The 27,917-nt window shown below is 40.3% G+C and overlaps 1 protein-coding gene across 1 annotated transcript; it reads right to left on the bottom strand.

Annotated features, from left to right (window-relative positions):
- Positions 1 to 15,370: 15,370 nt before the first annotated feature.
- On the bottom strand, positions 15,371 to 27,440 carry TLR3 (toll like receptor 3). Its single transcript, XM_036249909.1, has 7 exons — positions 27,361 to 27,440; positions 23,935 to 24,048; positions 23,257 to 23,422; positions 22,036 to 22,488; positions 20,038 to 20,229; positions 16,033 to 17,885; positions 15,371 to 15,802 (listed from the first exon to the last, which is right to left on the bottom strand). Exons 4-7 carry the CDS (start codon positions 22,477 to 22,479, stop codon positions 15,574 to 15,576), a joined length of 2,718 nt encoding a protein of 905 aa, XP_036105802.1. The 5' UTR covers positions 22,480 to 22,488; positions 23,257 to 23,422; positions 23,935 to 24,048; positions 27,361 to 27,440; the 3' UTR covers positions 15,371 to 15,573.
- Positions 27,441 to 27,917: the final 477 nt, after the last annotated feature.

Below are 27,917 nucleotides of genomic sequence, written 5' to 3'. Positions count from 1 at the left end.
AAACCCCCCTAGGGGTTAAGGAGCGCATTCTTGCCTTTCTGAGCCTGTCCCCATCTCTTGGCTCGGAGACCTTCCCCATACCTTGTCCTATGTATCCCTTCCATCTGACTGTTCCTGAGTTAGGTCCTTTCATAACAAATGAGTAATCTAGTGAGTAAAATGTGTCTCTGAGTTCTGTGAGCTGTTTTAGCAAATTAATCAAACCCAAGGAGGCGGTCTGTCAGAAACACAGGTGACAACCTGGACTTGGGACTGGGGTCCGAAGGGGGCATTCTTGTAGGACTGAGTCCTGAACCTCAGGATCTGACATTCTCCAGGTGGATAGCGGAAGATTTGAGTTGAGTTGTAGGACACTCAGCTGGTGTTGGAGAATTGATTGCTTGGTGTTACAGGAACCCCACCCGAACCATGACCCCATGTCAAAATTGGTTCTAGAATTTTGTAGGGGTTAATTTCCAATATACATAAAGAAATCAATAGCAAAAACAAAAACAAACTAACAACAATGAAACCTGGGCTAAGAGTCCAGCCAGTGTGGCTCAGTGGATTGAGTGTCCTCCCATGGACTGAGAGGTCCTGGTTTGATTCCTGGTCAGGGTACATGCCCGGGTTTTGGTCTCGATCCCCAGTAGGGGGCGTGCAGGAGGCAGCTGATTGATGTTTCTCTCACATAGATGTTTCTCGCTCTCTCTCCCTTCCTCTCTCTAAAAAAATCAATAAAAGCATATTTTTTTAAATACATGAAGAACTTGAATAGATATACATATATTTTTTCTATTCTTTTCTTCCTTTATTTTCTTATTTTTATTCATTATTATTTTTAATTAATATATTTTTGTTATAGATGCTTCTCCTTTTTCTCCCATTGACACCCTCCTCCCAATCCCATCCCCCCACCCCCATCCCCAGCATCGTTGTCTATGTTCATGGTCACACATACATGCATATAAGTTCTTTGGTTTATCTCTTCCCTCCCCCATCCCTTTCTTCTGAGGTTTGTCAGTCTTTACCCTACTCCTGTGTCTCTGGGTCTGTTTTGTTCATCAGCTTGTTTTGTTCATTATATTCCACAAATAAGTGAGATCATGTGATGTTTGTCTTTCTCTGATTGGCTTGATTCGCTTAGAATAAAGGACATACAAATGGTCAAGAGACATAGGAAGAAATGCTCAATGTCATTAATCATCAGAGAAGATGCAAATTAAAACAACAATGAGGTATCACCTCACACCTGTCAGAATGGCCGCCATCAACAAATCATCAAACAACAAGTGCTGGTGAGGATGTGGAGAAAAGGGGACTCTAGTACAATGCTGGTAGGAATGCAGACTTGTGTAGCCACCATGGAAAACAATATGGTGTTTCCTCAAAAAATTAAAAATTGAACTGCCATTTGACCCAATGATCCCACTTCTGGGACTATGCCCTAAGAAGCCTGAAACACCAATCAGGAAGAATATATGTACCCCCATGTTCATAGCAGCACTATTTACAATCGCTAAGATCTGGAAACGGCCCAAGTGTCCACCAATAGACGAGTGGATAAAAAAGCTGTGGTACATTTACTCAATGGAATACTATGCAGCTGTAAGAAAGAAAGATCTCTTATCCTTTGAGACGATATGGATATATATATATATATATATATATATATATATATGTCTGCAAAGTGCACTTGAAATATTTCACTCAACCACATCTTAGCTAGCTATGGGATTCCTGTGTCTCGGGGTGATTTTGATAGTGTTCACAAGTACAATGTTCTTCCCTTGTAAGCAAGTTAAGAAGTGATGCCTAGACTTGGAATAAAGCCTTTTCCCCACTTGGCCCACTGCCTTTCCCCCTCTTCTCTCCAAACGAATACGTTCTGATGCTTGCAACTCAGGAGCCGTACACATGCTCAGTGACTCTGCAGTCAAGTGTGGACCTGACAAGATCAACTAAGAATAGAATGAACGTTTTTAAGAGGGATTTTATTTTATTTTATTTTATTTTATTTGGTATGTACCCCTAGCGGAAACCGAACCCAGGACTCTGGTCCACAGGCTGACGCTCCAACTGCTGAGCCAAGCCCGCCAGGGCAAGAGGGTTTTTAAAAAATGTTTGTGTCTTTCTGCTATGCATGCCTCCGCACTGGTGTATAATTCAGGGAGAACAGGAGGGGGAAAAAGCAGTTGAAGGCAGATAAAAAGAGAAATAAGAGGGATTGAAGGAAGATAGAATATACTCTGTAACTGGTGAGTCTCCTTAAAGTGGGAAGTATGCCCCCAGGCAACCCCCGGACTTTGTTCAGAAGTACAGTGCTCAAAGCATACCACACAGAGATGAACAAGAACTCCAGTTTTCTAACCACAGCCCTAGCCCATCCCTTTAATACCTTCCCCTCTCACACACTCTGCTGTGACGTTCAGAATGGCCACAGGCTCCCTAGGAAGTGTGCATGTATTGGTGGTGTAAGGAGGGGTTCACTCTCTTCTGGGCGAGGATCGATGTTGTGCGCACACACACTTAGGGCCAGAGGCTGCCCTAGGGGTAGAGATGGGTTCCATCAGAACAGGCTGCAGAATCACTGAACTGCCAGGCTGGGACGTCGGGACATCATCATGGAAGTCTTGAGTGGCCCTCTGCTTCTGACCACTGTTTGTAGGTAACAGGGTGTCTCTGAGGAAGGACAATCTCTCCTGACTGAGTGTTTATCCCAGACAAGACTGCGTTACACCAAAATAACCCAAACAGGTCAGCCCTGGAAACCCTCTTGCAGTGAGGGGTTGTCTGCAGCAAACAGAGTGAGAAGTCACATGGCCGAGGCTAAGCCCCTCCCACCAGGGTTTGTCCAGATTCCTGCACCAGCAAGTGGCTCTCAGGGCTGGCTGCACCCTCTTCAAACTCTGCGGGCACTCTCATGTTTAGGAGACCGAGCCCTTCCATCCACGAAGACTTGGCGCAGGGTGAAGGGCTAACTAGCTCACCCGAAGGAGGAGGTATGTTTGGGAAGGCTGTAAGTTTCAAGGCTTAGGTCAGGATGGGTCAAGGGTTAGTCTTTTTGTAAGAGAAGTCAATGCTTAACCCAACCCTTGAAGCTGCAAAATTTAGCCCCGTGAAAAATAAAATAAAATAAATAAAGGATACTGGAGAGCAGTGAAAACAGAACCATGCTCACCCGTAGCTGGAGAGTGAAATGAGAAGGCGTTGGGGAGCCCGCAGGTGGGCGGGCGGCTGGCGTTCAGGAGGTGTTCTTCACTTAACCCCGGCGTCACTCAGTCAGCACTGCTCACCTGGGTCAGGCACCGCGTGCATGTGACGGGATGGCTGGAGCTGAGCAAGCGGAACACAGGCACGGGCACCCTGAAGCTCAGAGTGTCAGCGGAGGCGCTAAGCGGGGACCCGGAGCTCCAGCACCTCTGCTACAGGGAGTACTGCCATGTCTTTGGAACAGGTGCCGCGGAGTGGGAGGAGGCTGGAGGGAAGCATGGAGCATCCTCATTCTATTTTGTTTGTTTTCTCTCCCAGAAACAGAATGACATTTCTGGGTGGTAAAAATATATTTTCACAAAAATCAAATATGTTTATTTCCTCTCCGTGTCCATGGCCACAACATCAACCCGACATTTTCTGTTCAACAATCGAGAGGGGAGCAGGATGACGACAAACTGTGAATTCTAAGGTGGGCAAAGGTGTGAAAACAAATCTCTCAGCAAGTATAAGGAGAACTAGAATAACTAAGTTTATCTGAAGTGCTTCCAAAAGTGTGCAGTTTAGCAGGATGTTAACAAGTGTTACATGATAAGACGGGTCCGATCACCGAATTAGTTCAGAAGATGCCTCAGCAAGAACAAGCTAAGCACCTTTGTGCAAGCAGAATGCCTTAGCTTTGCAACATCCCGAAATGCATCGTGTATTTGAGGGGAGGAGACAGTTTTCAGTGCTTCTCACATTTATTTGGCAGAGGCCCCTTTACCAGATGTTATCTTGCAGGACAAGTGACAAACACTGAGCAGTACAATGTAGAGCAATATTGGAAGGTAAGCGGAGAGACTGGGTGGAGTTATGGTCATGGAAAGCTTTGAATTTGTTTTATTAGATGCCAGCAGTCACTGGAAGAATTTGTGCGGGAGGTGGCTGACCAGAGCTCTGCCCAGCCAATGCGTCGGGCTGTGAGGGAAGATTCTGGATCTCTGAAGAAGCAACAGAAACATCCCATGAATGAAACAGCCAACAACCGAGCATTATACTGCTGAGGACCTGGGGGCCTGATGTGCCTGTGTGGGGTGAGTCGAGTCTCCGCTGCCCTCAGGGCCCTTCCTGCCTCCGTGCTCTGGACTCTCGAAGTTCAGGAGCTGCTGGGCCGTGGGCTAGCAGGGGGAAGGGCAGGTGGGGTCCGCAGGAGACCGGAGCCAGCTCCCCCGGCAGCACTGTGGCCAACGCAGGCCTTGCTGGGGACCCGCGGGCCTGCTCACCGGCAAGAGTTTGGGCTTTGTCGTTGCTCCTGGACAGGCTGCGCGACCCTTTGTAGAGCTAATCGTGTCTGGAAAGCTCTACGATAAGCCTGAGGTTTCCTCCAAATGGCTGGACTTTTTATAGAGAGCTCTGAGAGAAAGAAGGCTAACATGGGCTCCTGCTTGTACCCTACCGAGTGCAGCTTATGCAACAAACCAGGTCCGCGTGTCTCGTGTGGGGGATGTAAACTGCTCGGCTGCCCCGCTCCCCTCCTCGGGAAACGTATCCTGCCCATGTGGTTCCAGGGGGTGCAGCCAACCCCAGGACTCCACGCCCATGGTCCCAAGCATGGGCACACGCCTCACGCTGGGCCCGTCACAGGAAAGAGGGACAGTCCCTTGTGGATGTGCAGTGGGAACCTGAGAGATCCCGGCACCCACGCTTCCAGAAGCGCAACCGAGGACACCCCCCCCCCCCCGGGAGGGGCAGATGCACCGTGTGGTGGTGTTTGAGCCCCGGTTCCCCTTCTCCCAGGGAGCTAATTTTATCCCTGCCCAGCTGCCAGCTTGTAGACCACACACATTCTCCCCTTTCGTCTGCACATCTTTGCGTTTCTGTCACTCGCGTCCGAGTGTTCACCCACGTAAAGAACATCTCTGCAGCCCTGGATGGTTTGTCTCAGCGGTCAGAGCGTCGGCCCTCGGACCAATGACTCACGGGTTCGATTCCGGTCAAGGTATGTACCTCGGTTCCAGTTTGTCCCCAGCCCTGGTCAGGTTCATGCGGGAGGCAACCAGTCAAAGTGTTTCTCTAACATCAATATTTCCCTTCCTCCCTCCCTCTCTCTCTATCTGAAGATAAATAGAAAAATGTCCTCGGGTGAGAATTTTAAAAAATTATATATATATATATAAAATATTATAAAATATTATATATATATATATATATATATATATATATATATATATCACCACCGAGATCTCTCCACTCAGGACCCGGGCACCCATTCTTCCAGGGTTTAACTCCTAAATGGCTCGCAGTGGAACCCCTTTCTTGGAATTGCTTTCGGACAAAGCTTTTTGCTCAAGGTCACGTTTCTTCTCTGGGACTGCCTGTATCCAGTGAATGCTTAATGTGAAATCCAGTGGTCCAGTCCCTTTGCCCAGATTTGTGTCAATTCTGTGTGGTCGTTTCGGTTCCAGAGCTCCCCGTGGGGTCTGGTAAGGCCTCGGGTACATCTGCAATGACACCACGCCTCATCAGTGTCTGTCTTCCCAATCCAGCTTATTTCTCTCCCTGTAAATCAGGGCCCTGCCCCAGACCTGACGCATGGAAATCTCCATCCCGGAATCTATTTCTTGGGGAGCAGACTTAAGATAAACTGGCTGCCCCCAAATTCTCACACAGAACTGGCAAAGTTCCACCACTGAAAAGTCCCATGACTCCTGCCCGATATACACCATGGGTTGTTTGCTGAACCAGTGGAGAGAAAAGTCACATAACCTCACATTTCTCCCTTGACAGGAAGACAGAGCAAGGCTAGAGAGAGTGGCCAGAGCTAGGAACGGCTAATGTATCAGTTTACCTGGTGTAATTAGCAACTAATGATCAAGTGATGGTTTCATTATTTTAATACAAATTTATAATTTTATAGGAAAAAAATGCCTCAAATGCCCTTCTGTTATGTGAAAATAGTCATGCTGTTTCGACTATGAAGTTATAAGTCACGCTCTCCCATTTAATTAGTTGTCACATAAAGCTAAGTCATAGATCCAAGGAGGGAATTTTATTATAATTTCTAGTTTTGCCAATTGAAAACTATGAAGTCACTGTTTCAAAATACCTTACCCCTTAAGTCAGAATTTCTCTGCCGCACTTTCTGCAATATGGTCCAGCGTATGTACTGTCTCCCAACACCAAGTTCATGTCTCTCCCTATCTCCCATCCTACTATTTATTCTGCCATCGGAACCCTCACTCCCAATGCCTACCCACCTTTTAAAGATCTGATCCTCTTCCATGAAGTCTTCTTGCCCAGGTCCATCTTTCATAATCCCTTCCTACCCCAATTCTTGTTGCCTCATTTCCTATCCTTTGTACTCCACACTGTTTAGCACAGGGTTAGGCACAGGTAGCTGCTCCGTGAATACTATTAATTTAACAGCATTATTAATATATAACTTACTTACCATAAAATTCACCCGTTTTAAGTATATGATTCAATGATTTTTAAACAAATATGTTTTCTTTATTGATTTCAGAGAGAGAGGAAGGGAGAGGGAGAGAGATAGAAACATCGATGAGAGAGAATATCAATTGGCTGCCTCCTGCATGCCCCCCACTAGGGATCGGGCTCACAACCTGGGCATGTGCCCTGACCGGGACTCAAACCAGCAACCTCCTGGTGCATGAGCTGACACCCAACCACTGAGCCACACCGGCCGGGCTCAATGATTTTTTTAAGTGAACTTACATAGTTGTGCAATCATTAACACAATGCAATTTTAAAACATTTTATCACCCCCAGAAGATTCTCAATCCTAGGCCCAGATAACCACTTATCTACTTTCTGTCTCTTTAGAGTGCAATAAATATGTTTAAGCACCTGATTTGGAACCTCTTTACATTTCTTAATGGTCGCCATCATTTACTATAGAGTCCCTTTTACACATAATTTAAGGTAGACATTTCAATAATTAGACATCGTTAAATAAATGTCATTGAATCCCCCCTCCTTACTAACAAATTGATTGTACCTACTACTTGTTACAATCTAAAAGGTGTCATTTGTAGTTAAAAACCTAAATACCTAGTTATTTTCAACTCAACGTTGTTGATTCAGCTGGGTTTTGGTTTGAAAGTGAAAAGCAGGAAGAAGAAGCTGGAGTGAACAGATTACATGATTAATTATGTGATCACCCCGACAGCATCCAAAGAATTCAGTTAACTGGTGGAAATTAAATAGGTCAGACAAACATTCTTTTCTGCACACCTCTGTCTTGAACCCCAGGGAGGAGGACTTCTCCTGAGGATAATTACGCAGGATGCTTTGCAGCGGTTGCTTTCTGTGTCTGTCAAACACAAGGCAAGGCTTACACCGTTGATTTGTTTTACCTATGTTCAGTTCAACAGGTCATCCCTTGTGTATCTGGACTTCTTAAATATTAAGTAATTTCTTTCTTATTTATTTTAAAATATTTTTGTCTTTATTGATTATAGAGAGAGAGGAAAGGAGAGGGAGAGAGATAGAAACATCGATGAGGGAGAACATTGATTGGCAGCCTCCTGCATGCCCACCACTGGGGATTTGGCCCAAAACCAGGGCATGTGCAGTGACCTGGAATTGAACTGGCGACCTCTTGGTACATGGGTTGATGCTCAACCACTGAGCCACACCAGCCAGGCTTAAGCAATCTATTAGTTTGTTTGTTTGTTTGTTTATTTATTTATTTATTTATTTATTTATTTTTATTACAGATGTTTCTCCTTTTTTCCCCCATTGACACCCTCCTCCCCATCCCACCAATCCAGTTCCCAGCTTTGTTGTCCATGTCCATCGGTTATGTGTACATCAATGGAAGTTCTTTGGTTTATCTTTTCCCTTCTCCCACCACCCCCCTTCTGAGGGTTGTCTGTACCCTACTTCCACGTCTCTGGGTCTACACTAATCCTCAGACTGTTATGTTCATTATATTCTACAAATAAGTGAGATCATGTGATATTTGTCTTTCTCTGCTTGGCTTGTTTCACTTAGGATAATACTTTCCAGGTCCCTCCATGTTATCTCAAAGGATAAGAGATCTTTCTGTCTTACAGCTGCATAGTACTCCATTGTGTACATGTACCACAGCTTTTTTATCCACTCACCCACTGATGGACACTTGGGCTGTTTCCAGATGTTAGCTATTGTAAATAGTGCTGTTATAAACATGGGGGTACATATATTCTTTCTCATTGCTGTTTCAGGCTTCTTAGGGTATATTTCAAGAAGTGGGATCACTGGGTCAAATGGCAATTCAATTTTTAACTTTTTGAGGTAACACCATAGTGTTTTCCATAGTGGCTGCAACAGTCTGCATTCCCACCAGCAGTGTATTAGAGCTTCCTTTTCTCCACACCCTCGCCAACACTTGTTGTTTGATGATTTGTTGATGGCGGCCATTCTGACAGGTGTGAAGTGATACCTCATTGTTGTTTTAATTGGCGTCTCTTTGATGATTAGTGATATTGAGCATTTCTTCATATGTCTCTTAGCCATTTGTATGTTCTGTTTGGAGAGGTGTTTCTTTAGGTCCTCTGCCCATTTTTTAATTGGGTTCTTTGTCTTCCTTTTGTTGAGTTGTATGAGTACTCTATTTATTTTGGAAATTAACCCCTTATCTGATGTATCATTGGTGATTATGCTCTCCCATACAGTGGGTTCCCTTTCCATTTTGATGGTTGTTTCTTTTGCTGTGCAGAAGTTCTTTAGTTTGATGTAGTCCCATGTGTTCATGTTTTCCTTTGTTTCTGTTGCCTTAGGTGATATATCAGTGGAAATTCTGCCACATATGATGTCTAAAATTTTGTTGCCTACAGTTTCTTCTAGGATTTTTATGAATTCACAGGTCACATTTAAGTCTTTTATCCATTTTGAGTTTATTTCTGTGTATGGTGTAAGTTGATGGTCTAGTTTCATTTTTTTTGCATGTAGCTGTCCAATTTTCCCAGCACCATTTATTAAAGAGGTTGTCTTTTACTCCATTGTATGCTCTTGCTCCTTTGTCAAATATTAATTGAGCATAATGTCCTGGGTCAATTTCTGGGTTCTCTGTTCTGTTCCAGTGGTCTATATGCCTGTTCTTGTGCCAGTACTAGGCTGTTTTGATTACAGTAGCTTTGTAGTATAACCTGATATCCCGTAATGTGATCCCTACTTACTCTGTCCTTTTTTTTCAAGATTGCTGTGGCTATTTGGGGTCTTTTTTGGTTTGATATGAACTTTTGAAGTATTTGTTCTAGTTCTGTGAAGTATGAAGTTGGTATTTTGATGGGGATTGCATTGAATCTATAGATTGCTTTGTGTAATATGGACATTTTAATGATGTTAATTCTTCCAATCCATGAACAGGGTATGTGCTTCCACTTTTTTATGTCTTCCTCTGTTTCGTTTTTTCAATGTCCTGTAGTTTTTGGCAAATAGGTCTTTTACATCTTTGGTTAAGTTTATTCGTAGGTATCTTAATTTTTTTGCTACAATGGTAAATTGGATTACTTTTTTAGTTTCTCGTTCTGTGAGTTCATCATTGGTGTATAAGAATGTCATCAATTTCTTGACATTAATTTTGTATCCTGCTACTTTGCCAAATTCATTTATTAAGTCTAGTAGATTTTTGATGGAGTCTTTAGGGTTTTCTATGTATAATATTATGTCATTTGTGAATAATGACAGTTTCATTTCCTCCTTTCCAATTTGGATCCCTTTTATTTTTTTCTTCCTGTCTTATTGCTGTGGCTAAGACTTCTACTACTGTGTTAAACAAGAGTGGCGAAAGTGGGCATCCCTGTCTTGTTCCCGTTGTTAAAGGAAATGCTTTTAGTTTTTGCCCATTAAGTATGATGTTGGCTGTAGGTCTTTTATATATGGCCTTTATTATGTTGAGATATGATCCCTCCATTCCCACATTGCTCAGTGTTTTTTATCAGAAATGGGTGCTGGATTTTGTCGAATGCTTTTTCAGCATGTATTGATATGATTATGTGGTTTTTATTCTTCATATTGTACCAGCCTTGCATCCCTGGGATGAATCACACTTGGTCATGGTGAATAATTTTTTTTGATGTATTGTTGGATCCGATTTGCTGGTATTTTGTTGAGGATTTTGGCATCTATGTTCATCAGGGATATTGGCCTGTAGTTTTCTTTCTTTGTAGTGTCTTTTTCTGGTTTTGGAATTAGAATTATGCTGGCCTACTTAAACAAGTTTGGAAGTCTTCCTTCTTCTTGAATTTTTTGAAATAGTTTGAGGAGAATGGGTGTTAGTTCTTCTTTAAATGTTTGGTAAAACGTCCCTGTGAAGCCGTCAGGGCCTGTGGTTTTGTTTGCTGGGAGAGTCTTGATTACAGCTTCAATTTCCTTAGTTGTTATTGGACTGTTCAATTTTTCTATCTCTTCCTGGTCCAGTCTTGGGAGACTCTGTGTTTCTAGAAATTTGTCCATTTTGCATAGATTGTTGAATTTGTTGCCATATAATTGTTCATAGTATTTGTTAACAACCCTTTGTATTTCTGTGGTGTCAGCTGTTATTTCTCTTCTTTCATTTCTGATTTTGTGTATTTGGGTTCTCTCTCTTTTGGTTCTTGGTGAATCTAGCTAAGGGTCCATCAATCTTATTTATCTTTTCAAAAAACCAGCTCTTTATTTCATTGATCCTTTGAATTTTTTTTTGGTCTCTATGTCATTTATTTCTGCTCTGATCGTTCCTATTTCCTTCCTTCTACTTGCTCTGGGGTTTTCTTTTTTGTTTGCTTTCTAGTTCTTTAAGATGTGGGGTTAGATAGTCTATGAGTAATTTTTCTTGTTTCTTGAAGTAGGCCTATAGTGCTATGTACTTTCTTCTCAGACTGCTTTCACTGCATCTCATAGATTTTGTATTGTTGTGTGTTCATTTTCATTGGTTTCCAGGAAGTTTTTAATTTCTTCCTTGATCTCCTCGATAACTCATTCATTGTGTAATAACATGCTATTTAGCCTCCATGTGTTTAAATGTCTTTGCATGTTCTTGTTGCAATTGATTTCTAATTTCATGCCATTGTGATCTGAAAAGATGCTTGATATGATTTAAATCTTCTTCAACTTGTAGAGGCTTAGTTTGTGTCCTAACATGTGGTCTCTCTTTTAGAATGTCCCTTGTGCATTTGAGAAGAAATGTAACTTCTGTAGTTTTGGGGTGTAATTCTTTGTCGATAACTATTAAATCCATTTGGTCTAGTGCTTCATTTAAGATATGTGTTTCCTTGCTAATTTTTGTCTAGAGGATCTATCCAGTGATGTTAATGGGGTGTTAAGGTCCCCTGCTATGATTGTGTTGCTGTCAATTTCTCCTTTGAAGTCCTCCAGAAGATTTTTAATATATTTTGTTGCTCTTACGTTGGGTGCATATATGTTTATCAAGGTTATATCTTCCTGTTGGACAAATCTTTTCAATATTATGCAGTGGCCTTCTTTGTCTCTAGTTATGGCCTTCATTTTGAAATCTATTTTATCAGATATGAGTATTGCTACCCTAGCTTTTATTTCCTTTCTCTTTGCTTGGAAGATTTTTTTCCATCCCTTCACTCTCAACCTATGTGAGTCTTTTGTTGTGAGATGGGTCTCTTGTAAACAACATATGAGTCATGCTTTCTTATTCAGTCAGCTACTCTATGTCTTTTTATCAGAGTATTTCCATTTACATTTAAGGTGATTATTGATATGTACATATTTATTGCCATTTTTGTTTAGTGGGGTTATATTTTTCTTCCTATTTTTTCTACTAATTACAACAGTCCTTTTAACATTTCTTGCAGTGCTGGTTTGGTGCTAATGTATTCCCTTAGCCTTTTTTTTTTTTGTCTGGGAAGTTCTTTCTTTGACTTCTATTTTGAATGATAGCCTTGCTGGGTAGAGTAGTCTTGGATTCAGATTTTCATGACCTTGATTACTTCATTCCATTTCCTTCTGGCCTGTAGTGTTTTTGTTGAGAAGTCAGCTGATAACCTTATGGAGTTCCTCTGTAGGTAACTTGTTGCTTATCTCTTGCTGCCTTTAGGATTCTCTTTGTCTTTAATTTTTGGCATTTTAATTACTATGTGTCTTGGTGTGTGCCTGTTTGGGTTTTTCTTAATTGGGGCTCTCTGTGCTTCTTGAACTTGAATGCCTTCTTTCTTCACCAAATTAGGGAAGTTTTCTGTCAGTATTTTTTTGAATATATTCTCTAACATTTGCTCATTTTTTTCTTCTTCCGGAACTCCTATGACATGAATATTATTACATGTCCAGTTGTCTCACAGTTCTCTTAAACTGTCTTCTTGTTTTTTAATTGTTTTTTTCTTTTGGTTTTCTGATTGGTTGATTTTTTTGTACCCTGTCTTCTAATTCACTGATCCGGTCCTCAGTTTTCTCTACTCTACTCTTTAGTCCTTCCAATGTGTTCTTTATTTCTGCTATGTCACTCTTCATTTCTTCTTAATTTTGGTTTTTAATTTCCAATTGGTTGATTTTCAATGTTTCTCTATGTCTTTACTCATGGTGTGTTGATGTCCTTACACATGCTGTTGAGCTTCCTCAAAATCATGGCTCTGAATTCTACATCTGATAACTTGCTTAACTGCATTTCATTTATCTGATCTTTGGTAGAGGTCTCTTGTTTTTTAATTTGGAATTTGTTTCTTTGTTTCACCATTTTGGCTATATCAGTGGGTTTTGGAGCCTGGCAGATTTACCCTGTGGGTGTTGGTGTTCTACTGTTTTGGGCTCCCTCTACTGGGTTTGGATGAATGTGGTAGGACCCATGTTAAACACCACTGTCAATTCTTACTTTCCTGGGTAGAGTTGCAAGCCAAGGAAAGGTTCAGTTAACCTCTAGCTTTTTGCCTGGAGGCTATTAGTCATGCTTACTTGAAGAGCCTTGGGTTCTCATTTGAATGAAAAACTCCCTCAGGTGTTTAGCATAAGGGGATTTTCCAAGGGTGGGGCAGATGCTGGTTATTAATGAGTATCAATTTGCATTTCAATGGCCTACAGGGTGGGGTTGAATCTGCGAGGGAGGGGCTGCCGCCTCTACCCAAAGCCCTGCGAAGGAGTAAGATGACCATTGTCTTGCGTAGTTGCAACTGAGCAAAAGCTTTGAGCACCCTCCAAATCCCGAGTATCCCCATACAGTTCCAGTGCTCCACCCTCCCTCTGCTGAAGCCCAGTGTGAGTGGTTGTAGCTAATTTAGTGCTCTGTCTTGCCTTTCTGTGCTGTGGAGTGGGCTTGGGACTTTAACCCCGAGGGTGGGCGCTGATCACAAGTAAGACTGCTGCTGTCCGTGGGTTCCCAGCCCCCCTCTTGTGCCTCCACAATCCTACCAGGATTGATTCAGTGTCCCTGATTATATGGTCTTCACAAGTTGCTTTTCCCTAATGATTTGTCTTTATTTTATTTGTAAATCAAGTTTGGTCCTGGAAAATGGTCTGTGTAGCTTCCATTCATTCCACCACCATTTTGGAATCCTCCTTAAGCAATTTTTTTAAAGATTACATTTAAACTGAATTTTAACTGTGGCCATTTGATTTTCCACCTCATAAGCAAATACAGAAGCACATAAAAGCAAAGTTACCTCCTGCCCTGCTTTTCACAAATTGATGAGCTATTGATTCATTCATAATATAATGTTTCTAGAAATATTATACTTTAATGAAGTTGAGAACATTGATACATTACAATGTGCATCAAGAAGAAAAAAGTAGCTGTTCTTTTTATTTTATGCTGCCAAAATAAATCTTAAGAAAAAAATTCTAAAACAAATATCTCACACATACATGTTCTGTCGTGGGATGGCAGAATTTTTCAGAATCGTCAGTTCAGTGGATATTACCTTTTGCAGGATTATGTGAATTTAACCCTGAGAATATTGAACTACTTAAATCACAGTTCCAAAATGTCTCTAATGCTCCCTAAGTTCAACAAATGAGTGCCTTACCTATACAAATCAGCTCAGCATTATGATCTCAACTGTCTTAATTTGAATACCAGAATAATAAAGATTTTAAAGAGCTATTAATGTTTATTTCAAATAATTAGAACAAAAATAAAACAAAATAATCATAAGGGTTAATTTACACATATCATATTATTTTGTGGTAAAATAATATGATCTATGTGAAGGTATTATATCATAATCATCATCACTAATTACATGAGAATATTTAAGATTTTGTTTGTCATCAAGATCATGAGTCAAAGAATCCCCGAGGGACCAAGAGATTTGGCCGGGCCCCCTCCTGAGTCCGTGAGCAGCAAAGGACAATATTTTGTTTCCACAAAACCAATCTACTAATTAGCCTCCAAGAAGCAAGCCTTTCTGCAATGTTTTAAGTAAGGTAATTATTTCGTCTAACATCTCCTATGGCAGAAATTCAAATATTAAGGAAATATAAGTATTCATTAAACCATTTATTTTATTACATAATCAAAAGGATTAGCAAATGTTTCATTAGCAAATAAGTCTGTATATTACAATGGTATTTAAAATAATAAATTAATACTGGGATAGGCACTATTAACATACAAGCTTTTCAATTGGAAAAATACTAAATTAAACTTCTAAAAATGTGGGTATGTATTTTACTCTTTTATATTTGAAATACCATTGTGCCCATTAAAACAATTACTTTTTATTCTGAGTGCATCCAAAACAATAAGACAACAACAACACAGAACAGATATAACTATTACAAATCCTCATATAACTCCTACTTCACTTAAATGAGGAAGATATAAAAAAAATTATTTTATTAATTTATTTTTGTTACAGATATTTCTCCTTTTTCCCCATTGATACTCTCTTCCCGATCCCCACACCCCACCTCACCCCATCCCCAGCATTGTTATCTATGTCCATGGTTATACATACATGCATATAAGTTCTTTGGTTTATCTCTTCCCTCCCCCTGTCCCCCTCTTCTGAGGTTTGTCAGTCTGTACTCTACTTCTATGTCTCTGGGTCTATTTTGTTCATCAGTTTGTTTTATTCGTTATATTCCACAAATAAGTGACAGCATGTGATATTTGTCTTTCTCTGATTGGCTTGTTTCACTTAGGATAATACTCTTCAGGAAATGAGGAATGTTTTAAAGTTTTCTGAAGTATTTATTGGCCTCAGTAACCAATTATATATATTCATTAGTAGAAGATATTCCTATATGTTTCTTTTGGGTCAAATTAAGTCAATTGGTATTCAAAGACCTGAAATAAGGAGATACATTTCCATAGAAAAGAGAGAATTGTGATCTGATATTCTCACCCATAAAATATAAATAGATTTATATTATTTTCAAGTAAAACTTAAATTCACCATGAAACTTTTTAAATTAGGAAAGTTACTCCTTTGTTACTTTGGCATTTACATAAATTTAATGTACTGAATTTCTAGATCCAAGTGCTACTTGCAACTTATGATGAAAGGCATGTTTTCGTTCTTTCTGAACTGGCCAGTTCAAGATACAGCGAGATTTAAACATTCCTCTTCGCAAACAGAGTGCGTGGTTCAGTTTATAATCCGGAATCTCCTCCAGGAAGATCAAGATGATGGAGTCCAGATTTTGTTCAATAGCTTTCTGGACTGCTTGATGTACCTTGAATCTAAGTAAAACAAAACAAAACATTGAATTGCATTATATATCAATATACAGTTTTCAATAGCCAAAGCTCTAAAACCTAAAATTCCCCTTAGAAGTTACTTTAATCTGGCACTAAAAGATTATATTTTTCCATAATTTTAGTTTTAAAATTCTTTGAATAAAGTGTTGGTAATATTTAAAAGCTCAATTTCAAAACAAGTATATACTTCAAAAGTCACAATGTTCACCTACCTTTTGCATAATGAATCTTTTAATAGATTCTGTGTTATAACAAAAATTGTTTTTCTGCTCCTTTTGATGCTATCAACAATTGCTTCAAGTTCAAGGACACCTGCCGGAAAGTCCCTTTCTTCCAGACAAAATCTGAGCGTTTGATCTTCTTCTTCCATTGGGGAGAAATTTTCCCAGACCCAATCCCTGTCTTCATAAGCATGAATTATGTATGCCGCATAATCAAACTGTTCTGGCTGTTTATCCATTTCCTTGAAACCAAGAGCCTGATGCACTAAAACATTCCAATAAAAAGATATCCTCCAGCCTTCAAAATGGATGAACAGTACAATAAAGGTAAAAATCAATAGGACACTAGTATTTATAATGCAAAGGAGTTTAAAGGGGGCACTGTCTTTGCAGGGTGATATATCAAAAAGCATTACTGGAAAACCATGATATTGGGGTGGGGTATTGCAGAGGTAATGGCTTGGTAGCTCTGAGATGTTGGTATGGGTACTATTGATCCAATTAACAAACCAGGCAATACTTTCACATGTGCAATCAAATGGATTGAAGCTCATGTCTAAATAACTCAGGTTCTTGAAAGCAGGCCCGAAAACATTCTTCTCAACGGATGTTATAAGATTCTTTTGAAGGCTCAATGACTTTAGAGACCCTTGATTATCAAAGACAGATGATGGAAGTATGTTTAAATTATTCAATCCTAAACTGACACCCTTTAACTGAAATAAGTCCTTGAAGGCCTCTACTGGGATCTCATCAAAGCCGTTAGATTCTAGATTAAGGAAGTGCAGGTGAGAAAGACCCTTTAGAAAATGCACAGGACCACCAGGATTTGCCTGCTTCCAGAGCCGAGCTAAGTTGTTATGCTGCAAATCCAGAATTTCCAGTTTCTCCAGACCCTCCAACAGGTCATCGTTTATGTTGGCTAAGTTGTTGTTGCTCAGATCGAGAATGGTCAAGTTACGAAGAGGGAGAAGAGGTGAAGGCGAGCTATCCACGTTTTTAAGGGCCACCCGTCGGAGCATCAGTTGTCGAAGGCTTGGAACCAAGGCAAAAGAGTTGCTGGTCAGTTGTAGGTATCTGTTGTAGGAAAGGTAGATTTCCACAATGTTTTCGAGACCTCTCCATTCCTCACCGGTGAGTTCTTGCCCAATTTCATTAATGCCGAGGTCAAGCACCTTTAGGTGGCCCAACCAGGAAAAAGCACCACTCTCTATTTTTGAGATTTTATTTTTGGTTAGGTTGAGCACAAGTAAAGGAGAACGAGCAAGAGATACAAATGTCTCATTTGCTAAAGTTCGCAAACTGGAGAAGGAGTTGGACAGACTTAGATACTGCAGCTGTACGAGTCCTGTGAATGTGTCGCTTTTTATGCCTGGAAGGTTGTTATCGTCCATGTTAAGATACTCCAGATGTGTCAGCCACTGAAAAGAAAAATCATCGATCTTCGGAAGCAAAGCACGGGAATTGCTTTGTTTAGTGAAAGAATTTCTCAAATTCAGATATCTCACATTGAAAAGCCCATAAAAGGAGCGAGAAGACAAATGTCCTATATTATTATACTCCAGGAAGAGATATTCTAGATGTGGAAGCCAAGCAAAGGAGTCATTACCGATGACACTTAAGGTGTTAGAGGAAAGATTGAGCACGGTGAGGTTTGTCTGCTTCAGTCCAGCGAAAGTCATATTGCTTGTTCGGTACAGCTGGGTTTTGCCCAGGGAGAGAGTCTGAATGCTTGTGTTTGACAATTCCAGGCAAAGGTTCTCTGTGAGACTGGGACCCAGCTGGGCATCGTTCAGAGAGAGACCAAATAATTGTCCAATAGCGTGAAAACACCCTGGAGAGAACTAAGAGTGGAGGGGAAAAGAGGTTAATAACCACAACATAGTAGAGTTCGTATGACCTTTGCAAAGCTTAAACACAGTCCATTAGTGCAATCCCTTTGCCTACTCACCACCTTCTCTGGGTTTTCTGTCCATCCCTCCCAGGCACAGCTCCTTACTCCGTGCCTGCGCCACCGCTGCCCCGCCCCAGGCCCTCCCCGCCCTGGCCACAGCCTCACTTCTACAAGCATCCGAGTCTCAGCTTGGAAGTCACTCCTGGCGTCTTCCCTGACCTCTGAGTCTAGGTTGTCCCTGGTACCTGTACTTTACCGCCTGGCTACAGCTGTATTAATAAACTACCGGTAAAGTCACCCTGGGGACAGAGCTTGCTTCCACCTTGGAGACCACTGTTTTCAGTGAACATTCTGGAAGGAATGACTGAATTTTATTTTCTAAATAGAAACGCCCACTTCCCCTTCGGTAACTCTGGGTTCTAACGACCCTCTTTGTCTTTGCACCGTAGTTTTCTCCTGACTCGTTCCTGACATGCTTTCCAGCTTCCTTCTGCTCGGCCCACGCCCTGGCCGGAAGCCTCGGCTGCTCTGGGACGGCGAGGGAAGGGGTGAGCACAAGGGGGCAGGGAGGAGCCCAGGGAGGGCAGCAGCCGGTCCCTGCCGGTCACCCTGCGAGTGCCCCGCGGCCCTGAGTCCTACACTGTCCGAAAAGACAGAAATACAGAAGAAAGCATGCTTCGTTGCAAGTCAAGTGGGTTAATCTGCAAAGCAGGAAATTAGTAAACTAATTACGATAAATTTACATGGTAGGATTATTTTGCAGTAACTAAAATTAAGTGTTTGAATTCTTCGCAATGCCATGGAGCCTGTCCATGAAATAATGTTACTTTTAAATGGCAGGATACACTGTCATCCTCAAAGACCTGATGTGACAGCACGAGATGAGCATGTTTCTGGTCTCACGCTGCCAGGAACTAGCTCTGTCTCCAGATGGTCACCTGTGAGACCTTGAACAAGTCTCTTCATCTTTCTTCATCTCAGTTACTCTTGTGTGTGAAATGATGAGAGGAATAAGTTGGCTAGGGGACTGCGTAAAAATATAAATAACTTGTCACAGTGCCTGACACATGGTTAAGTACTCTATGAATTTAAGCGGCTGGATGATGATGATTATCATTATCATTATTATTTTTTTGGGGAAAAAGCTGGAGATAAACATACCCAACTGTCAGCATTGGCTGTCTCTGCATTGTGGGTTTTGGATGATTTTTATTTCCCCCCTCATTATTTATATATTTTATAAGATTTCTACAATAAATGCTCTAAACAGAAATGCTGTTCAACAATTAACACAAGTAGCTTGCATAAAATATTTAATCATTATCTCTAGAATACTGTGTATACTCTTTTTATGTCTGAAAATTAATACAGCTTTAGAAAATCTGATTTGATTTAGGATTTCCAATGTTCTCAGCCTGGAAAGAATAAAATACAGACACATCTGTATATGAAAATAGTTCATGAGTTGAAGGATCCCCAAAGAGAAGGTTCGTTGGGGTGTGCTCCACCCTAGGAAGGCTTCGGAATCATCTCATGCTAGTTACTTATTAACCACTTACATGCCAGACACGGCTACATTCTTTACCACACAGTCCTGTTGAAGTAGTGTCTATTATTACACCAACTTCAAACCTGGGGGACTGCAGCAGAGAGAACGTGAATGGTTTGCCTGATTGCACCAGTAATAAGAAGAGACAGAGCCCAGACAGGGAGGCCACTAACTCAACCTAACCCTGTGATCTTAACCTTCCTAAGTTAATTCTTTCAGAGATTCTGTATGATACATGGTATTAGTTCTGCTTTACATGTGACGAAATTAAGACCCAAAGAGGTTAAGTTCTCCAAGGTCAAAGCACTGGTCTGTAATGAAACATGGAATTCAGTCCACTTCTGACAGCGGAGCCCCAGCTCCTAATTGCTACCCAACTCCCTTTCCTGTGCGGATGACATCGCTGGCCAAGCGGTCAGTGTAAAATATTTCGGGAAACATGGTAAAGGTTCCACCTCTTTCTGAGGGGATTTTAGATCCCCATCCCTGTGGCCCAGTTAGGGACCGCCCACACGTAAAGATGGAACACAAGGTAACTTTACCTTACTCTTACCTCTTTAATTTGATTTGAAGACAACTCTAATTTTGTTAAAGAAGAATTGCCCAGGAAATCAAGTTCTTCACGTCTTAGTACCTGAATTTTATTATTTGATAATAGAAGCTCTTGGAGATTTTCCAGTTGGGGCTGAGTTCCTAATTTAGTAGATGATAAACCATTATGCGATAGATCTAATTTGATTAAAGCCTAAGAGGAAAAAAATACGTATATTAGTTAGAGTCTTGCCATCAAATGTCATTCCTCTAAATGTATGTAAACCTTAGACATAACTCAACAGCAAAATGTCACCTCTATTATTCTATAGAAAATTGACAGTAGGAGCAGTAAAAGTCTTCGTTGTGATTGAAAATATTATTGTTGCAGGGATTTAGTTTTCTTACATCAAGAATCACTTTATTTCCTCTACCAAAATAAAAGGGCTTGAGCTTACTTATTTATGATACAAGGAATTGTCATGATAAGCATGCATTTACTTATTTATCTATTAATAAACACTTATTTATGATGTAAGAAATAGTCACAGGAAATATCAAACGTGTCATACATATCAGCCTTGAAACTAAATAACAGGTAAAAAGCAATATTTTTTCTTTAAAAGCATGAGTAGAACATTGTCATCCATGAAACTGTAAAAAGATTTTTATATTGAGAAAGATCGATTGCTATGTAAACTTGGCATCATGGCTAGTAGAGATTATTAATTTTTTTTTTTTTTTTTGGTACGTGCCCCTAGTGGGAACCGAACCCTGAGACTTTCTAGTCTGCAGGCCAACGCTCCAACCGCTGAGCCAAATCGGCTAGGACAAGATTATTAATTTTTGTTTGCTTGTTTCGTAAGGGTTGTGGGATGTTCTTTTACCCTGTGCTGTTTTTGAACATGTAAGCTTCCAACGCAAGTAAAAGGTAAGGAAAAGTTGATACATGTTAGGGCAAAATCTTATATCTATTAAAAAGAATAAGACTTTTATGTATGTTTTTAAAATAATAATAACATTTTTTCCAATGATTACTGTAACCTGATTTTGAGGTCTTTGCGTCCAAAGACATTTTGTCTACATCAGAATCTAAGAAGACACAAGAAAGAATTTCAAATAGCTTCCAAGCAAATCATTTAATAAATGTTTCTAAGTGTATTTAAATATGTATGCTGCTCTTGGCATCTGAGGTCAAGAAATGACCGGTTTGTTATAAGCCCATAAGACAAAACAAAACAAAACAAAGAGTTTTGAAAATGGCTCTGGTTTAGGAAAAGCCCTTAGTAACTGCCTCAGATCTAGAAAGAATAAATACAAGGTGGGGCGATGGTAGGTTCACAGCTTTGGTAGGGTATGTGAAACTGCTTATTGTTATATTATATATTAATTATTGTATTATTTTCCATATGAACAACTGTAAACCTGCTTTAGCCTCATCCTGTACATTTTTCATAGGCTTAAAATTCAAGCAAAGTACTGAAAGGAAAAATATAAGTAGTCATTGGAAAAGCAATCTTGTGAGGAGGATTCTAAAATCAAGAGTAGGCAACTTTTAGTTGAACAATTTATGTATCCATGCGTTAAATTTATTTAAGTCGGAATTTGGACTAGCCTTTTTTTTTTTTTTTTCATTATTTCAGGTACAAAATCAACAGCGTTAGGAGGTTATTTGCTGGGCTCCTTATTGAATGTTTCGACTCATCTCTGGTCTCTACCTCTTGTTATCTAAAAAAAAACGTTCTGTTTCTAAGGGGAGGAATCGAGAGAGGCAGAGTTTTCTAAAATTAAGATGGAAATTGATTTAAGATGGTATTTTTCTCTTTGGAAAACATTTTCCATCATAATGGCAATATTTGTGTGTGGCTCCCCTCATCCCCCCAACGTGGGTAGATCAGATTTCTCACTCTTCACCTGGATATCCAAATATTAAGTCTAAAGATGAATGCGTGACTTGAAAACATAACATTAGATAACATATTTTTCCTTTTGTATATGGAAATAAACATTTTCATCTTACCTTCAGGCTTTTAAAGGGATTACTTTGCACTGCATGGATTAAGTTGTACCTAAGATGGAGTTCAGTCAAATTCAGGCAGAAGATAAAGGTCTTATCAGAAAGTTGATAGAGTTCGTTGTGTTGGAGGTTCAAAATTTCCAACAAGGGCAGTTTCTGGCACAGCTCTGGATCCAATTTGGAGATGGAGTTATATCCTCCATCCAGGACAGTAAGTTGGCTGTATCTTGTAAAATTGGCAGGCGGTAATTTTCTCAGTTGATTATGGGTCAGATTCAACACTGTTATGTTTGCTGGGAGGTCATCGGGTATTTGAGTCAACTTCAGATGACTGCAGTCAGCGACTTCATGCCTAACAGCACATTTGTTGGTAGAAGACGTACACAATATCCAGAAGGGCAACAGTCCCAGGAAGCTGGGGATGTGATACAGCAGACTCCGGCTCATGATTCTGCTCTATAACAGAAACATTAACAAGCAATACACAACATTGATAACATATGTTTCCACATGCATTGGTACATTCTTTGTAAAATATCTAACCAAATGTGACTACGCACGTGTTTTTTCTTGTTTGGTTTGCGTGTTTGTTTGTTTTACTATAACTCTTATGATATACAAGTATGCATTCTACAAGTAGTACATCATATGGAAATAATTCAAGCAGCACAGAACGTACAAAATGGAATACACGAACCCCTCTTCATACTTTACCTCCACCCCAGTGGCAATGATCTAAGGTAACCTCTTGACAGTTTCTATTTTTAATGTTCCTAAATAATATGTTGGTGCAACTGTTTCTTCATTTACTGACTTGAAGTACTTTCTTCCCACTATAAGGATAACAAACTATTTCGTCATCATCTTCATAATTTTTCTTTCATTACTTTTAATCTGTTGTTACAATTATAATTTTAAAGACAATACTTAAAACTCTAGTTATTGATCAACTAACTTTAGACAAAAATCTCTTCACTTTTCACCTTGTGATACAGGAAATGTACACCCCTGTGTTTGCTATACACTTCTTCTTTCCTTGCATTTCCTACAATATTGTGTGACATTGTCAAGATATAAAATGTCAGCATTAATCCTAAAACTTGGTCTAGATCAATTTATAAAATCTAAAGTCAGTCAATAACATTTACAACTTTATGATTATATAAATGAACATTCACTGTAGAACCAGTAATACTTAGAGAAACAGTCCTTAGGAGAACAGACCCCAGAATTACACCCTTTGCGTTCTGATCCTGGCTCTTCCCCTTCGTAGCCTCTAGCAAGTTAATTCATGTTTCAGGCCTTGGTTTTCTCGTGTTGTAAGTAGAGGTAATTAGAGTAGCTCCTCCTTAGCTTGTTATGATGGTTAAAGAGACCAGTCTCCCAGAATCTGGAACAAAGCAGTATTTAATGTTATTACTACTATTATCAATCAGCATAATAATCCATGATTGCCAAAGTGATCATTGTAACTAGTTCCTATTTTGTACATTTTTTACTTTATAAAGAAAAATTTCTGCAAAACAGAATAATGTCATATGATAATCACAGCTCATAATTAAACAAGAGGGAAATAGTAGAAGGATCATGCATTTAAAATAATTGAAATTCAAGGAAGTGTATGGATGGTTAGAAAGACTCAAGAAGCTCCTGGATATAAACTTAGCTTTTTGTATCAGGACTTACAGTGACATAACTTTAAATGTTACCTATTATAGTTTTAATAGGTGTAGAACAGTACACAAATCATGAATGTACAGCGTGTTGAATTTTCACGAAGTGAGCGTGTCTGTATATTCACCACTCAGATCAAGAAAGAGCGAGCACCTTGAACCCCTCTCTTGCACCCTCCCCCAGTCACACCCCCTCCTTCCCAGAGACAAGCATTTCCCAATTTCTTACACAAGATATGAATGTGCCCTCTTGCGTTTTATACATCAATGGAATCGCATACGACGTATCATTTTATGTTTGTTTCACTCCACATCAGGTTTGTGAGATTCATCTACAAATGTCCTGCAGCAACATTTATTCATTTTTATTGCTTAGAATAATCCATTCATGCAGAAAATGGCTGTACCACCATTACATCCCCTCCCCCCAACATTTCTAATGAAAAACCCTAAACAACCGCACCATTCGAAGAATTTTGGAATGATCACTATTGTGTTATCATATATCTACCCATCTATCCATCCTCTATTCGTCAGCTCACCAGTAGTACTGCAACATCGGTACCCTTCCCTGTAAAGAGTGTGAATTGCTACCTTCAGTTCAATATTTCTTTTTTTTTAAATTTTTTTAATCCCCATTGACACCCTCCTCCCCATCCCCCCCACTCAGTCCCCAGCTTTGTTGTCCATGTCCATTGGTTATGTATACATGCATATAAGTTCTATGGTTTATCTCTTTCCTCCCCCTCTCATCTGAGGGTTGTCAGTCTGTCCTACTTCTATGTCTGTGGGTCTACCCTGTTCCTCAGACTGTTATATTCATTATATTGCACAAATAAGTGAGATCATGTGATATTTGTTTTTCTGTTTGGCTTGGTTTGCTTATGATAATACGCTCCAGGTCCCTCCATATTGTCTCAAAGGATAAGAGATCTTTCTGTCTTACAGCTCCATAGTACTCCATTGTGTACATGTACCACAGCTTTTTTATCCATTCATCTACTGATGGACAGTTGGGATGTTTCCAGATCTTAGCTATTGTAAATAGTACTGCTACAAACATGGGGATACATATATACTTTCTGATTGGTGTTTCAGGCTTCTTAGGGTATATTCCTAGAAGTGGGATCACTGGGTCAAATGGCAATTCAATTTTTAATTTTTTGAGGTAACACCGTAGTGTTTTCCATAGTGGCTACAACAGTCTGCATTCCCACCAGCAGTGTACTAGAGTCCCCTTTTCTCCACACCCTCGCCAACACTTGTTTGATGATTTGTTGATGGCGGCCATTCTGACAGGTGTGAAATGATACCTCATTGTTGTTTTAATTAGCATCTCTCTGATGATTAGTAATGTTGAGCATTTCTTTATATGTCTCTTAGCCATTTGTATATCCTGTTTAGAGAGGTGTTTATTTAGTTCTTCTGCCTGTTTTTTTTGTTTGTTTGTTTTTTTTTGGTACTTGCCCCTAGCGGGAACCGAACCCAAGACTCTCTGGTCTGCAGGCTGACACTCCAACTGCTGAGACTAACTGGCCAGGGCAACTCCTCTGCCCATTTGTTACTTGGGTTCTTTGTCTTCCTTTTGTTGAGCTGTATGAGCACTCTATATAGTTTGGAAATTAACCCCTATCTGATGCGTCATTGGCAGTGATGCTGACCCATACAGTGGGTTCCCTTTCCATTCAGCTCTCTGAGGCTCTCCCAAACCTCCCCCCACAGCCCTACCAGGGTACCGCCTCTGTTCACAAACTCATGTACAGTTCCCATGATAAGTTCTTCTCCTTGTCTAGGTGACTTTTACCTTTTCTGCACAGGCTATAGATAGAGACAGAATTTCAACCCTGCCTCGGTATCAGTGGGGGATTAGTTCAAGGACTCCACCCCCAGAAATACCAAAATCCACGGGTGCTCAAGTCCCTGATATAAGGTGATGTAGTATTTGCATATAACCTATGCACATCCTCCCATATACTTTAAATCATCTCTAGGTTGCAATAATATCTAAAACAACATAAATGCTGTGTAAATAGTTGTTATACAGCATTGGTTAGGAAATATTGACCAGAAAAGAAGGCCAGTCCATGTTCAGGACAGATGCAGCCATGGAGGGCTTAACTACACAGGAAAGGTAGACAACAGTGTAACCTTTTTCCCCTAATATTTTTCATCTGTGATTGGTTGAATCCACAGGTGCAGACCCTCTGGCTAAGGGCTCGCCGTACCGAGAGGAACAAATTTGTTAACAAAACATATCCCTGAAGGACTGGAAGATATTCCCGGATCTGAAGGTACACTCCATCAAATGCTAGGAAGGGTAAGTGAAAAAGGAAAAACACACAAAGAGAAACTTACGAAATGTAAGAATTATGACCATTCACACACACACACACATACCCTCAAACCATCTCAGAAAAACATATGATCAATTACTTCCAAAAGAAAGATCCTCATTGATAGAAAACTTTTCATCAGCCACTAGAATACAATAGTGACAAGCTTTCAAAATGTTCAGGGAAAATTATTTGGAACCTAAAATTTCACTTCCAGCTGAACAATTAAAGATTAGGAGGGGGAATATTTTGAGAAATACAAAGACTCAGTAAATGTGTAATTGTATAACCAATGTGAAAAAAGTTACTCTAGAATGTTCATCAGTGAAACAAACAAACAAACAAAAATAGAGGATGAAATGAGAGTGAAGAATAAGTTGTTGTTAAATGAAACATAATAAGAGCAAAAAAAAAAAAAAAAAAGCTAAAAAGAAAGAAAGAGAAACAGAGTCACTGGGCCTCACAGTTCTGCAAAGCCTTTTCAGGGTGCATAGCATCCCATTTCTTTGCCCAAGCTGGTGCCAGCATTGCACAGTGGTGAGGACGTAGAGTCTGGAGCCGGGCTGCTTAGAGTTACCACCAGCTACAGTTTGGCTTATACAGCTTGGTTTGTAAACTTCACGTTTTCCCCCCTAAATTTTTACAAATACACTGTATGCAGACACAGACCAACACCAAGTCATATTGTCAAGTTGGAGGGAGCTTCCTGCTGATTCTGCTTCTATCCGACTTAACCCCCATGTGCCCATGCTCATTTCTGATCCTCTCGTACATCTGAATGTCTTTCCACTTTGCTCGGCATAACTTGTTTCTTTATTAAGCCAAAGAAAGCCATATTCTCACTCCTAGGAACAGCTGAGATTTTCTCCTTTTCAAACACATTATCATCACATGCCAGCTCCTGTCTCCTCTCCAGCCAAGAAGACTGAGAAAGAGAGATAAAGTCTTTTAAGCTCCAGGGCTCTGTAATCTTTAAGACAAAGTTGTTTTTTGAAGGCTGTTGCAAAACGATTTTGGTAGCTACCCTCATGTACTTGCCAGGTACAGAACTAGACAAAGGAAACAAACCCCTTTTTAAAATGACTGCATCAAATGTTTTACTCCTGTTCATTAGAAATGTGCTATTATTTGTACTGAGTTATGCTACACTGCTTCCCATACCTACACCTTCTGCCTTTTCTTTCCTGCTCCCAGGTGAATGACTGACTCGATTTCAAGCACCAGATCAGAGAGCAGCCAGAGAAAGCATGCTAAAACCACCCTGCATTCTTGCTTCACCCCGTGTGAGAGATCCCATCCCAACAGGAATGTGAAATCTATACCTTCACGTGCTCTGAGGACAGCTGACCATTCCTCTTGTCATCAGTCCGAATCCAGTCCTGTTCACCAGGAAGGTGGCAAGTTTACTGCAATCTCGAAAGTGAAACTGAACTTTAAACAAACAAAAAAGCCTTTTCTAGTTGGTGCATTCTAAGAAGGGCAAAGGAAACAAAATACAATCTCAGCAGGAGGCATTGTAAATAGCTTCTAAAGACCGCCGCCTTTTTGCTTCTTCAGGTACAGTCCCTGGTCTCATTGAAAGGGTCAGATTTCGCAGGGAAGGTGAAGAGCGGGACTTCCCCCAGCGTGGGCAGGGCCAGTTCTCAGGAGTTAATGAATATCTAACTGAGTGAATTCTTCTATTATTAGCCAGAGGCTGATGCAAACCTCACAATTGAATGGTGTGTCATCAGAGGGACAGAAAAAACACTCAGTTCCCAATCAAAGCTAATTACTTCCATTTCTCTGCTCTCCCTTTCTCTTTTTGGCAGCACTGTAAGTGAAATAAATGCAGAAGCTAACCCTTTGGTTAGGGAAGAGACCAAGTTTCACAAAAGAG

Source organism: Molossus molossus, unplaced genomic scaffold, assembly GCF_014108415.1.
Source record: "Molossus molossus isolate mMolMol1 unplaced genomic scaffold, mMolMol1.p scaffold_m16_p_9, whole genome shotgun sequence".
NCBI classification, from domain to species: Eukaryota; Metazoa; Chordata; class Mammalia; order Chiroptera; family Molossidae; genus Molossus; species Molossus molossus.
Note: the sequence above shows the minus strand (reverse complement) of the source record. Positions and strands in the feature narration are given on the sequence as shown.